The 15,127-nt window shown below is 39.8% G+C and overlaps 1 protein-coding gene across 4 annotated transcripts in view; it reads right to left on the minus strand.

Annotated features, from left to right (window-relative positions):
- Positions 1-15,127, minus strand: part of cdh24b (cadherin 24, type 2b) — a 111,505-nt gene that overhangs the window by 10,512 nt on the left and 85,866 nt on the right. For 2 of the 4 annotated variants that reach the window (XM_088396420.1, XM_088396419.1), the window contains exons 7-10: positions 11,083-11,264; positions 2,536-2,792; positions 1,569-1,705; positions 190-311 (exon numbers count right to left, since the gene is read on the minus strand). In XM_088396420.1, the coding sequence (XP_088252546.1) occupies positions 190-311; positions 1,569-1,705; positions 2,536-2,792; positions 11,083-11,264 (698 nt within the window). Of the gene's footprint in view, positions 1-189; positions 312-1,568; positions 1,838-2,535; positions 2,793-11,082; positions 11,265-15,127 lie in introns of all 4 variants that reach the window. The other 2 variants (XM_088396415.1, XM_088396414.1) reach the window with 1 other exon arrangement.

Raw genomic sequence — 15,127 nt, forward strand, 5'->3', positions numbered from 1 at the left:
CATAACAAGGTAGCCTCATTTCTGTAAGCCCCACCCCCTATTTGCTAATCTTGTCTTTAGCAAAAAAGGAACGGGCTTTTTTAAAATTATATATTATAATATCTGATTGGTTGTTGTTTGACAATACACTGTGTACATTTGATTATAGATAATTGTAATTCACTACATAGAGCAAGAAAATATGAATACCTTTCCAACGGTTGATGAGTCACACATGGCCGTCGTGTACTGTCTATCCAGCTCCGGAGCATTGTCATTCAGGTCTAATGTTTCGATTGCAACCAGAACCCGGGACACCTGGCTGGGGTTGTCTGAAAAAGCAATTAAGAGACAGATTGTTTACAACACAAAGTCCACACAAAGCTCTCCAAATATAAAATTCTATGAACAAAATTCCCAGAAGCAATAAACATCCCTTTGAACGCACACAAAGGTGCAATACGCACCCCATTAAATCGGCTCAATTGTACTTGTGGGTAAACGCAACCATTTTGGTGTTAATCCAAACCTTAGCACTCAGATCCCATTAGTGGCTTTGCTGAATATAAAGTCTGATTTGGCTGCTGCTGCAGCTGCAGCACTCAGGTCCTCAGCTGGAAAATATCTGATGTTTCCACTGCGCAAGACACACATAAAAGCAAACGCTCCATTCTGAGGAAGCACAACAGCCTGAAGTGTGTGAAAGCCACAATGCGGAGAACAGTCAATATGCATGGAGTTGCGCAAGAGTGGGGTTCAAATGGATTAGCAGAGGGTCTTCCGTAGCTCTTTGGCTTGGATTGACACACTTGAACGCGCTCTCACAGCCGTGCTTCAAATGTGTGTGTGTGTGTGTGTGTGTGTGTGTGGGGGGGCATTCTAAAGTCACTGTTGCATTTTAGGCTGCAATAGTGACACAATTCTGGCTAATCTGCACAAAGAGAAGCAAAATTAAGGTTTCCCATTGGTGAAAACAGCTCATATTGTACTGTAAAGCCATAGGGGTGAAGTGTGTGCCTGTGGCCATCGTGAGACCCGCTGAGCACAATGTCAACACTGCCTCAACAATTTCTTTACTAGATGGGGCTCATTATTAGAAACAGAAACTTGCTGTGCTCCTCTGTCAACACAACACTATTCACACAGCAAGTCCAGAATATATTTGGAGCAAAGGTGAACTTTATCCAGGGTGAGACAGTTCTGGAAACTGTCGAAGGAATTTGTTATGAGAATTTGGTATTTATTCGAGATGAGAAAATGAAGCTTCAAATTTGCTTCACGAACCGGTTGTTAACTGCTCTATATGGCACTGTTGGTTTAAATAAATGACTCATATAAATGTCAAGTCAGTGTACACAGTAACTGGTTCATGAAGCAAATTTAAAGCTTCATTTATTCACAGTAAATATATTGAGGTCTGCAAACTTTATGCAAGCCGGATATCTGCTCACAAATGAATGAGTCTATTTCTGAATAGTTGGTGCAAAATGTACAAGTCATCATATTCCATACACATGTACAAGTTAAGCCAATCTTAGAGCTGTATCCAAATTTCGTATGCTTTTAAATATTAAAAATACTCAACTAACCTCTCTGGGTGGCAATGATAGATATGTTGTGCCAGTGCTCACGCTCCCGGTCGAGTTCCATGGCTGTGGTGATGAGGCCGGAGTCTGGGGTGATGCGAAATAGAGCCTCTGGATCTGACTGAGGATCAATAGAGAACCTGGAGAAAAGCAAATAAGAAAAATAGCCCGCGAGAGAGAGAGAGAGAGAGAGAGAGAGAGAGAAAGAGAGGGAAAGTAAGGTACAAAAAAAAGCAGGGCATAGAGAGGTAAAGTACAACAAAAGAGTGACGCTGAAGGGAAGAGAAAAAAGCAGGAGTAAACGGGGCTCAGTGTGCAAGGGAGCGATAAGAGGAAGTCTGCATTCAAATGGCCAAAGTATTAATATAGGGAGATTATCAAAGTTGATAGGGAGTCTTTTGAAGTGCTACAGATCATTTGAATATCTCTTTTATACATCGTTCCTCCCCACACACTTACTTGTAGCACTTTTGCCCATTCTAATTGGGAGTAAAATTTTGTTGCAGACAAATTACCGCCTTGCCATCCTCAAAACTGTTGGAATAACCTTCTGCAACAAAGAAGCTTAGGATCTGCACAAGCTTCTGTGGTTGCTTTCTGGCTCTGGGGAACACTGAGTGGGCTTTTGGTTAGCTTAAATAATTTGTTTAGCAGTAACCGTTGCTAAGCTCCAAGCCAAGGGGCTGAATATCCTCCATTTACAAATGTAGCTGGAAATAAATGGTGATCTTTTTTCCTCAGAGAGATCAAATGAAAAATACAGTAGTGCTGTTATGATAAAAAAAAAAAAATGTAAATTGGGAGTTTGATGAAATGATAGCACTTTGAACTCTCAAACAAACGCAATAGGAAAAAAACATTTAAAAATGGACGTGTGCGTCAAACAAAATCACAAAATGATGTATGAATATACAGATATTTCGCTTCAGTTTTGCTGTGCACTCTACACTTCTATGAAATTGGAATATACCTGATGTTATTAGTCAGACCGGTGTCTGGGTCAACAGCACTGACTCGGCCCACAGTGCAGGCTGGAGGGCAGTTTTCCGAAACGTCCATGTGGTATCGTGACCTGGAGAACCTTGGAGGTTCGTCCGCATCCAGCACCGCTACTCTGATTGAAGCTCTGTCTTTAATAGATCCTCGACGCAAGAAGCGAGGGTCCACGGTGGGATTGAGAACCTCCACAGAGAAAGAGTAGGAACTGCGGCTTTCGTAGTCTACGGCCTGGAGAGAAATTAGGAGAGAAAATGAACCACTTGAGCTTTGAATCCATTGCTGTATGGATTCTGTAATGGTAGCAATTTAAAGAGGATCAATATGCAAATGAGATTTTTTTTTTCCCTTTATGCGCTATTTTCAGCCTCCAAATACTGCAAGTGTTTGTTTGCCTATTAATAGCAGAAATATTAAAAAAAAAGAATTACACTGGTCAACTGCAAAATTTAATTACGCTCATTAATTAGGATTTATGTGTCTCTCAATATACATTATTTTTTGACACGTTTTTTAGCATAGCAGCTAACGACATTTTTTTGGACCTATAAAAGATTGTGCAATACAGATTTCACCGTGCATTGTAATTTACAGCTGTGACGTTTCAGAATAAAATATCAGTTTCCGAGGCTAACCATTAATTCATAAATATGACTATGTAGTCTTACAATATTATTTTTATTACACTTATTGATAGTATTAGTGGGCAGAGTCTCAATTGAAGAGCATGCAAAGTCCACACAGAAGGGCCTGTTGCTGCCTCGGTACAATTACTTGTCTATAAATTGAGACATTACCATGACAACTCATCTACTTTGATCATCATGATTGCGTGGAAAGCCTTCTTTATGCCAGAGCAAACATTGTGTTTCAAATTGGACCTTGTTAGCGTAATAGTTGCTTGTTCCAAATGACTTTGTTATTTATACTACTTATTTGCCTAAGGTGGCCGTGTAATTGTGGGCAACAAAATATGAGCTCTGATCATCTCTGCAGAGCAGCTTGTTACAGTGAGTGGACAAATAGACACGCATCGGAGATTGTTTTGGTGTGGAAAACATTAATGAGGGTGGGTGTGTTTAGGAGTTGCTCCGAGTGGCCCTTTTTCAGTGTGTACGCTTTTAGATCTTCTGTCACAACTGTATGTCTGTAAGCGTGCATCATTTCTGAAAAGAAATAGGATCTCTGGCTTTGCCGAATATTTGCTATCAAATTCCCAAAAAATAATTGTGTGGATTCAGGCTTCAGTGGGAATATTGATATCCTACTTCCTCCTCTTTTTATTTCTAATCTCTCATTTTCTATTCCACCACATCCCCTTCTTCGTGAGCTGTAAACCTCAGCAAACTGCATCACAGGAAGTCAGCACTTTTCGGCCAGAAAAGAGAAATGTTACATTGAAAGAGAGAAAACAAAGTAATTGCTGGGATACTCCCACAGAACAAAACAAACGTGTTGAAAATAAACTGGCGAGAGAGGCAAAGACAAAGACAGTGGGCGTGTATTTGTGTATTGTGTCAGAAAGGAAAAAAAAAAAAAGTTCTCTTAATATGGTTCCTATTACAGGAAGAAGTCGAAAATCAGTCAGGGGAGGAGAGGTGTCGCTTGCACTGTGAGTATACACTCATCATCATCGCCCTCCTTTTTTCATCCGGCACACACCAACATGCCAATTTGTCTCCCCCATGCCGTTGTGACACACTCCATCGCCCACCCATCTCTTTTTCCTAATGTGTCGGTGAAAGGGGGGGAAAGCTGGAACAAACCACACGACACACACTCAAAAGCTTCACCCTCATTCGTCCTAACAGGAAACACTTATCTCCCACTACATAAATTATTTGACTGGCGTTTATTAATATTTTCATTTTCACTGACACGTTCCGCCGGTTCACATTTTCACATTTTTATATTCCACACCCTCTAGACGCATTTTCTATCACCTCAGTTTTCAATTCAACATTATTGGAGTTAATAATTCTTCAGGGTCTTTTTTGACATTCTCTATAAGATTATCAATTTATTTGAGTCGTAATGAGCAGGCCGACTGGCGAGTGGTTATTTCCCCGTGAGGTGCGCAGCATATACATACGGCTGAGTGTGCGTTAAATTTCCTCATGAGGGATTAAAATGACTGAGGAAAAAAAATAATACACAACATTTTGTAGAGTGGAATTCATGGCAGGTTGTTATAGAAGATCACACAGGAGGCAATGTACTGCACTAGGCTGGTAAATGTTCAAATGGGGGCTGCGGACGGACGAATATAATCGTCCATGGGGTGGGGTTAACAATTCAAAACACAAAATATATTAGTTCTCAATGACAAGACCGTCAGCACACGCAAAACTGTGTTCTCTCGCCATACAAACAACAGCATCCACCCGTCAAGCTCTTGAAGCTTGCACAACACAACAGTCATCGAAGACAGCAATGAGTTGGCAAAAAAATACAATCAGGAGTAGAACACACTCAAGGCTGTGGAATTTCCATCTGCCGTGTGTCAACAGTTGAGATGTTTGATTTCCTGTGGAGTCAAATCTCATGGACTCAAAATGGCCCAGTTGAGGATGTACTTTGCAGCATCGAAGCAAACATGGGAGCTGTTGGGGCATTTCTACACAGCAGACACTGATTGACTTCTCTGATCATCCATCACCATCTGCTTTGGTCTTGCCACAGAGAAGGACAAAGACAAGGGAGAGTAGAGATGGCAGAAAGAAAACATCACCCTCTTGAGGATTGCACTGACGAAGAAGCGGGTCAAGAAAATCTCAGGCTCATCTTAATCATGGGCAGAACCTTAATCTCCTTCCCACTAGTAGATGCTACAGAACACTCGACATCAAAACCACCATGAGTGACCACCTCCAAAGAGTATGAGAGAACATATCACAATCATATCACTGTACTCTTTGCAAAATGGAAAGAAATTATACAGGGCACAGCAGAAGAAAACGACAGAAAGGCCAGATTGAAATAGAACACAACGTAGAGATGAGAACTCAAAAGTTAATGTATCAGAGTAGACACCCTAGTTGAATCCAAGGCCCTAGCTTGAGCAAGGGACTATTAATGACTTAAATAGAAATGGATATTATCCCATACACACATCAGAAAACAATTTTCTAAATGATTTTAAAATTGGGATTATAACCCAAAAACTTGCAATATCTCACTCACTGTTATTAAAAGGAAAGACAATTTAGAGTTTTGGTATCTTAACGGGAAACATCAAGTTGACACATTATTTTCCTTTTGCGGGCCACATACAATGATGTGTTGGGCCGGAACCGGCCCCCGGGCCTTGGGTTTGACACCCGTGCTGTAACAGAATGCATTTTACCAACTAGAGAGAAGACTAATGGGAATTTGTTTTTATATTTTTATGTCTGGGTATTTTCACACATTCTGAAACATCCAGTGGATCATACTGTGTAATTTCTATTTTTAACGCTTCTGACAATTAGGAAAAATGAATTAGCTAGGCAAATAGCTGGAGTCATGATGCAGAAGAAGCTGACCCAGAGGCAGACATGCTCAGTTTACAGCGTGCATGTGTTTGGCTCACATACAGTCGACGCACAAGACTCGCTGAGCTCGGCAAGATGTTACACGGTGGTTCTCCAGCCTGGCTGTCTCTTCTGTAATTGATGATGTACTGAAGAATCAATGATCATTTGAACACAGAGAGAATCCTTGTGCTGACCAAAGAGTGTGTGCACCACACATTTATTCTTTGTGTGTGTCCTGCTGTCCTTGGTCTCTTTTTTTTTTTTACTGTACATCCAAAATGAAAATCATAAATTGCATTTGTGTGATGACAAGCGCTTTGGACATTTCTGACAATCAGCATAACTCCACAAATTGAGAGACCAAAGCATTTTGGTAATCTCCCTTTTGACTTTGTTCTTCCTCTGCTGTCTTCAATCTTCCTCTCTGATGGACTCGTGTTATGCATCTCCCTTTTTTTCCCCCCCACCCGCTCTCAAATGTGGAAAGCTTCCAGTTTTCAACTTTTGACCAAGACATTGCTCACTCTCTTCTTTCTCTCCATGGCTTTCTTCCTCTGCGAACATGAACACAATCTTTCCTCGCGAGAAAACAAACACTGATAATCCTGGGCTCGCTGCTGGCGTGTGACCGTGGATTAGCAAAGCATTTTAAGTTGGGGCATATGGAAATAATAACCTTAAACTGGCATATGCACATGCTTGCTTGTCCCTCAGGTACGTATATGGTGAGATTCTGAAGGTGCATAAATAATAGGCTGGCAGAGCTCACAGCTGTTCAAATAGAACACACCTCAAATGGGAAGCTCCTGAAAAATCATGATGCATAATTAGCTTGATTGATCTCTATAAAGTGGATAGAAAAATACACATGCTAGCTTTTTGCAATGTAAACAAATCAGACCAAGAGCCTCTTCCACAATAAACTGACCTATAACGAGTAAAAAAAATGGAAATAAAGGTTAAGATAAAAAATAAATAAGATAAAGAATACACAACCAATAATTGCATAAATTTGAACACCCTGAAAACATTTTTTGCAATATAAACAAATCAGACCAAGAGCCTCTTCTACATTAATCTGACCTAGTATAACTTGTAAAAAATAAAGATAAAGAATAAACAGCCAATAACCTGGTTGCATAAATTTGCACACCTCGAAACAAACAGTTGTACCCTGAGATGAGAGTTGAATTAGTTCCATGAACACACTTGTAACTCCAAACACCCATTTGAAATCATCTGTTCCCATTACAACTAATGTAAATACAATTAACTCATTCCAAAATGATGAAAATTATTTTATTTAATGCAGAAAATGGCACTGCATGATATCATACTGCACAATATGTCGTTTTTAATCAGACTGTTTATTGAAAGATTATTATGAATTGTACTTGAGTAAAGAGATAGCGGATTGTGTTTTTCTCAAACTTTCGATGATTTGAATGAGTAGTGAACACCAGCCACTAGATATTTCCCTCAACCACATTAGAAGGCACTACTAAAGTCAAGGAGCAATTACACCACAGAGGCCTATGCTAATTCTTCAATTACCTTCCACTTATACTTTTGTCTTGTTCGTATGCTCCATCAAAACTCACTTAGGTGCAATATGTCGAGCGTTTTTAGTAAATGAACAGGCTGCGGGCTGCATGCTCACCAATGAATAGAAAAACACAAGAATTAAAAAGAGACATTTGATCAATCTAGAAATACTGAATTCATTTGAAATGTATATCAATGTGTGTGAGAATAAGGATTAGTCACAGACAACAATCCTGACTGTGTAACTTTTGTAAGATGTGAGTTTACATCTGCTTGCGTTTCAAGTCTTTGTCGGCACATCGTTCAGAGACTAACTAAATGCATAGAGACAGTGGGTTGATGATGGCAGGAGAGGGCGAGGAGGACAATAGGAGGAGAGATAGATGCTTTCTTATTGCTGTGGGACAGAAAGTAAATAAGCAGTGATAAGCAGCAGGCAGCTTCAGCCGCCAGCTAGACTCGCAGGATTTTTAATGACCCGCCTTTTCTGTTTCCCTTCGCATTTCCATGTCCTCCCCATGTTTGGCTGTCTGGATGCATCTCAACTTCTTTTGCCTGCAGTCTTCTTATAGTCTTCCCAGCTCAGTTGAACTCTATTCTCCTTTTCTCTATTTTGGCTTGAACGCACCTGCCATGTGACATCTTCCTACTGAGGTCGACAAGCAAAGTCGCACTCAGCATCTTTCCTTCCATCCTTCTTTAGCCAGCAATCTCACCTCATATCCTCTCTCCTCATAGTTTGAACAAGGTCAAGTGTGTGGTATTATGTGCCTGTGTGCACTTATCTCTCGGTGCGTTATCAGTTGTGCGTATCCACTCGTGTCCGGAATTTGTATGCGTGCAATCTTTGATTTTGTGTTGAAGAGATTCAACACACAGCGGCGAGCGAGGTGACGAGCAGGGGTCAAGGCCAACTTGGTGGCAACACAAATTGTTCCACTTGGAAGTCTCTCCTACTCTCGGGGGTGGTTGGGAGCAAACACATCATCTCATTCAACACCTGCTGACTGCAGATATTGACATGGAGCACACAGCTCATCATTGCCTTAAATGAAATAAAAAAATGAATGCAGTTTCAAACAAAAAAATCTAATCAGGTTTGTTGTGCTATTTGTTGGATAGATTTGCTAATCGCAGGCATTAGATCCATTTCATGGAGACGACAATAAATAGGACCTCACGTCATTGCCGCAAATGTCTACTTTATAGTTCAAGTGGGATTAAATTGAAGTCAAATATAAAGTCAATACAGTAACTCAAAACAACATCCCTCCCAAGCAGTCTGACAGACTGCAGTTGAATAGCACAAAATAAATCGGATGTGGCTCAGGTCCAATGTTGAAGTGTGATTTTACTTTCACAGGCAATTTATCACTTTTTTGCCTCTTGCTGCTTTCAGATCACCTCATTGTCAAAGTTTTTTTTTCTATTGGACTCGGATTTATAAGTGGTTTCTCCATGCTTCTCTGTACCTTTTACCTTCTGTCCTAACACGTAGTTTTATCTAACATCCTTGTTCCGTCCTGTCACTGCTTCACAGGACCTCATTTGAGCTTCCCTCTCATCTTCTCGACTTTTTATTCATCCCTTTTCTTTCTCATCACTCTGCGCCTAACTTTCAATTTCTTTCTTCCAGCATGGTGTACTATAGCTGCCCTCTTCTCAATTCTCTGCTTGACTTCAAAGGAGATTTGTGAAAAACAATCAATCCTGTTCTGCAAAATCTCCTCTAAGTTTGGATTGTTTTTCATGAATCCTGCACATCTGAGCTGAGACAAATCAAAAGAATGGATTTTCTATGCACGTTCTATTTACGTTTATACAAACTGAAAATATCTTGTGTTTGAGGGTGGAACATGTATCTCAATAAAAAGATCTATTGATAAATATGTAAGAAATAGCGTTTTTGTTTCACTACCAACTTCATTCATGTATATGACGTGTTTCAGATTGTACTGATTCTTTTCAGGTCTTCCAGTCATCACAACAAGAAATAGGGGCGTATTGATTTGGGTGATGAAAAAGGGGTCTTCCAATTGCAATTCATCATTTACAGATTGCTTCAAACTTCCATCCATCCATCCATTTTCTGAACCGCTTAGTCCCCACGAGGGTCGCGGGCGTGCTGGAGCCTATCCCAGCCGTCATCGGGCAGTAGGCGGGGGACACCCTGAACTGGTTGCCAGCCAATCGCAGGGCACACAGAGACAGACAACCAACCGCACTCACACTCACACCTAGGGACAATTTGGAGTCTTCAATCGGCCTACCAAGCATGTTTTTGGAATGTGGGAGGAAACCGGAGTGCCCGGAGAAAACCCACGCGGGCCCGGGGAGAACATGCAAACTCCACACAGGGAGGGCCGGAGGTGGAATCGAACCCGCAACCTCCTAACTGTGAGGCGGATGTGCTACCCAGCGCGCCACCGAGCCGCCCTGCTTCAAACTTGATCATTCAAAATAAAAAATGCAGTTTTCACGTTCCTGATTAAAAGAAAAAAACATAAAGTGATCTTATATTGACTGGAACAGATTGATGGCAATTTCAACTAATTCCAAAGGTGAAGATTCATAATTGAAGGTGCCACTGTAGGCTCAAATGATTACCTCTCTGAAAAATTCAATACTAAGCATTCGTATCTTTGTGAAGACAGAATCTTTAATTACTACATAGGCTCTCTCTGACTCAATGCTGCGATTAGTATATTATACTAATAGTAGCATAGAGGGGCAACTTCTTTCAACTGTATGTCTTTTTTAACGGTAATAATGGAACATGTTCCAATGTTATTATGTCACAAAAGAAGACATAATATAGCAGTCAGCCTTTATGCACTTGTGCTTGCGTTCCCGCGTTAAAATCACATACATGGGTGAGGGTATAAAGTGAGCATTTCTATTTTTCATATGTCAGACTTTTGAGTGGCTGCATAATATCTCATATAGTCCATCCCCCCACTCAGTTGTTACATTACATGTATGATTGAGACCTACTTATCCATCCAGGAACAGATGTGAGTATCCACTTGACTAAACCGTAATGGTAAGGAGCAGGTGACTACACTCATCGTCTAGCCACACATCTTCATGAAGCTGGAATTATTCCAGATGACAGCCACATTAGCAAATGACTGTTCAAAATGGTCATAATCTATCTTTGTACTTTAGGGAACTATTAGCCAGCTGAACACAGAATGGAATGGCAGTTTTTCATTCTACACATACAAAATAGTCGAAATGGAAACTCTGGCTGAAAGGCAGCTGTAGCTTGTCATAATATAATTCTAACCCATTTGGAATACATTTTATGATTTTTTTTTCCTATAGCTGGACTGAAAGTGCCTACAGTATTTAGAAACAACTGTTTTGTCAACGCAAAGCTCACTGAGACTAGCAATTTCATCTTTGATTTTGATTTGATGAAAGAGGCATTTTAGTAGATCCTGTCAACCTTGGCTCACCTTGTTTAATATGATGATGGCCTCTTGGTTGACTCCTGTGATGTTGAATGTGTCACCCGTCTCCCCCTCCAAGATTGTATACTCCAACTTGGCGTTTTCGCCAAGGTCAGCGTCGCTTGCTGAGATACGTCCTATTTCAGCACCTGGGATGGCTAGCTCCGAGACAGAGAAGGACCACATACCTAAGGCAGAAAATGGGAAAAATACTATTAGGGAATCTCATTATTGGGGGAAAAAAAACATCTTAGATAAACACCGAATTTTTCTTGAAAAGCGTTTCAAAATGATGCTTCGCCCCTGCTGCGTAGCAACAAAATTCTATTTAGTTAACACAGCATTTGATTTTACATACTTGAGGGTTAGAGAGAGATAAAAGAAAACGAGTCTTGTGTTTGAACACTCCAAAGTGATGTTTTAATAAAAATGTAATTCATGCCAACTAAATTTACTGTATATATTAAAAAAAAAAAAAAAACACGCAATGGCAACTTTATTTGCTTACCAAGCTCAATGGAGCTGAAACAAGTGTTGTACATATAAAGATTGAACATGAATTTATGACCCACAATTCATTGGTGAGGTGAGGAACATGGATGGACCTTAAAGTTAATATCAATGCAACACCAAGGCAGAGCACATTATGAGTACTTTCCACTTCTTGTGCTGTGTTTATTAAAGGGAGGGAGGGAGGGAGATACTGTTCCTTTCTCAGATAATTCACTCTGATAAAAGTTGGTATTATTAGATTCTGTGCCAGGCTCACATCAAATGGATATTTTGAACAGGTGTGCAAACAAATGCATCTGGCATCGACAGCACGGCGTCAACTAGGTGTTGTGGCAATGACAGAACTGAGAGAAAAAAAAAACGAAGGATCAAAGCAATGTGCTCAAAATCATCATTTATGTCCATACAAGTAAATGTAATGTCACACATTCTATTTCAAAATAACAATTGAATTCTTTATTATGATATCTGAAACAGCCGTTTTCCTTTCTTTTGTTTGGTTTTGCCACTCCATAAAGTTAATCTTCTCAGTATGGAACCAAGATGCAATACGCTTTTGGTGCGGCTTTGGAAGAAATTGGCTGGGCGGAGGATCGACATGTGCCGACATCCCTGTTACACACACAAAACCGACAGGATCATTCAAACAGAGTTGTTGTCGATTACCGCTCAAGATGAGGAAGTCCAATTGATCTTTAAATGTGGGAGAGAACGCCCGTCTCACAAACATACTGAGCTGACAGCCGCCACTTCAACAAGACCATCATCTGGGCCAACAAACTGTGTAAATCTGACTCCCCAGTGAGATAGATGCTTTACTTTGAAGATCAGGATTGCAGTTTAGATATCAAAACCAGCATGAATTATTATGCGTTGCTCTTGATATTTATTTATTTATTTTTTAAACTGTTGAATCTGAAAGGCAAGGTTTGCAACTGTGAATGATGTTCGGAAAATGTGTATCGGCAACTGAATTAGGTTTGAAATAGAAAGCCAGTAAAGACGCTGTTCAAATATTATAACATTTATTTTAAAGGGGGACTGTTTAACCCAAACGGCTTGAAATAGCTTTACACTTTTCAAAGTGACAACAATTTTCAATTTCAATATTTTAGGAATATTTTTGATATTTAATATTTTGCTTTCACGAGCCACATAAAATGATGTGCCAGGCCCCATTTGAAAATCTGGAATTTGCCTCAAGATGTTTATGATTCATGCTGTTGTCAAGTTTCCTGTGAGTAAATATTGGGCGAACGGGAAAACCCCACCCAAAGCATAACATAAGCAGAACTCGATTTCAGGAAGATGCAGTGTTGACATTCTTCTCTGTGTCCATTTTTTTTTTCTTCCCCCTTCTGCATATTGGATCAAGCAGTCAACATAACAAAGAGGAAGCTCATCTGTCAAACGAGCAATTTAATGGTGTATCGGATTGATTGAAGCAGAAAAAGGAAATGTTGCCTCTTATATGTGAAATGGAAACGAAAACAATGTAATCCAGTTTAATTTATCGCAGCCCAAATTAATCGATTTGGGATTATGTGGTTTGATTATTTTAATTGCTGCTTGGTTGTTTGAAGAAAATCTCAGTTTAAAAAAAAAATGAAAGTTGGGTTTTTTTGGTGCTTGATTTATACATGACATATTTTTTGTATGCATACATATTTGTAGCGGCTTTGGATAATTAATATTTTTTAATAAAATGTAATCACTGAATACTGGCCCCCATGTACGTGGCTGATAATGACATGTTATGATCAGGTCATACTGCACTTGTCATAACAATTGATTTATTTGGCAAGATAACGTGAAATAACTGCGCCAAAAACGTGGAACAAAATAATAATCCCCCTCAAGGTAAATGTCAGTATATCAGTTGGGTAAAAATGAGTTGCTGAGTGGCAGTTCAAATGAACTTTTGATCACTTTTGATTGATTAGTAATATCTGCAGATATATTTGCTTTTTGTTTCAACTTTTAATTTGATTTATTCGACAAGGTCAGAATAGTTGAGTCGTTTCTGCTCGACTGACGTAATTACTTTGTTTCTTTTGCACCTGCATAGTGAAATTAATGACTTCTTCAGGTGTCTAAACAAGTTGAATCCTTGAAAATATATTGGTGGCATCAATATTCTTTCTCAACAGATGCAGCTGATTTTCTACACATGTCCTTGGATGCAATTATAAAACCGGATTTCATTTGGTTTCAATCATTTTGTTTCAGTAGCAAATGTCACATAATCATGATTGTAATAAATGTTTTTGTACACAGTGTACTTGACAAAAAGGACAATCAGTGACAATAAATCAGAGCTAAAAGCTATTTTATGTGGCGTGATTACCACCCTCGCCATCTGGGATTGACGTGGCTAAAAAGCAAGCAACTCAAACAAGCCTTTTGCTAATGAGATTACAAATTAGGAAACTTATTTACATGACAGAGACGGTGCTCACTATTGATGTGTGCAATTGTGGAAACACACAGTGTGAAGAGCCGCTTGTCACTGACGGAGCAGTGCAAAAGCTGATGATGTAAAAAACAAACAAACAAAAAAAACAAAAAAAAAAGCTTGATAGTAGTAATTATCAGCTCCAAAGAGGCAAGCCATTTGAAAAAGAAGCCACACATTGTTTCCACCTGTGACGGACTGGAAGGGAAAGAGTCAGGCTACAAGAGGATAAACGGTAAGAAGCTGATTGGCAGTGAAGGAGCTCAATCCCATTTGGCACACACAACAGCAGTACGAGCCTCAGACAAAAATCTCAAAGAAGATAAAAATCTCAAAGACGATACAAATTGAGAGTGACTGGGTTGTGTCCTCTACCGCTGTTGCACAGGTAAAGCAGCAAAGAGACTTGACTGGCATACAGATGCAATGCCTCAAGTTATTGAGCTCACCCATAAGTAAATTTTGAATGTCATCCTTCACTCTGTATTTGGACACGACCTCAGAAACAAGTCGTCGAGATATCCACTCATGGTAGTTTCATTGGAAGACAACATAATTAAGACTGGCCTCTTAGATGGCAAAGAAGATGAATCCAATGAGACATAAATACACGTGAAATAGTTCCCGGAATAAAATATTTGTATGTCAAGTAAAAGAGGGGAGCTTCAAGGAGAAGGCTAATCAGATGGAAGAGACGATTGTGGCTACAGGGAGTGTCTGATCAGTTGGGCAACAAAATGAGAGATGACAACTCGATTCTCTGCCCAGACATGATTTCATTTCTGGAGCGTGTGGATAAGACTTTGACTTCTATCGCAATGCTATTAGCTTTAATAATGAAGAAGAGTCACTTTTCTTTCTCATTTTCCGCGCAAAGCAATATAAAACATGGCTATTTATCTTGCCTTGTGTTGCAAAGCATCCAGATGTCATTACGGAGCTCTTTTCTGCTGTCACTTGCAGGAGGATGAAACTGAAAATGGGCCTCTGTGTGTCCTTTACTCTGTTTATAGCCACTTAATTAAGGGCCCATATTAAATTAAATATGGCCAGCCCAACCCCTAAACAGAAATTCCTTTGAAT

Source organism: Syngnathus floridae, chromosome 14, assembly GCF_059516105.1.
Source record: "Syngnathus floridae isolate MCC-2025c chromosome 14, RoL_Sflo_1.0, whole genome shotgun sequence".
NCBI classification, from domain to species: Eukaryota; Metazoa; Chordata; class Actinopteri; order Syngnathiformes; family Syngnathidae; genus Syngnathus; species Syngnathus floridae.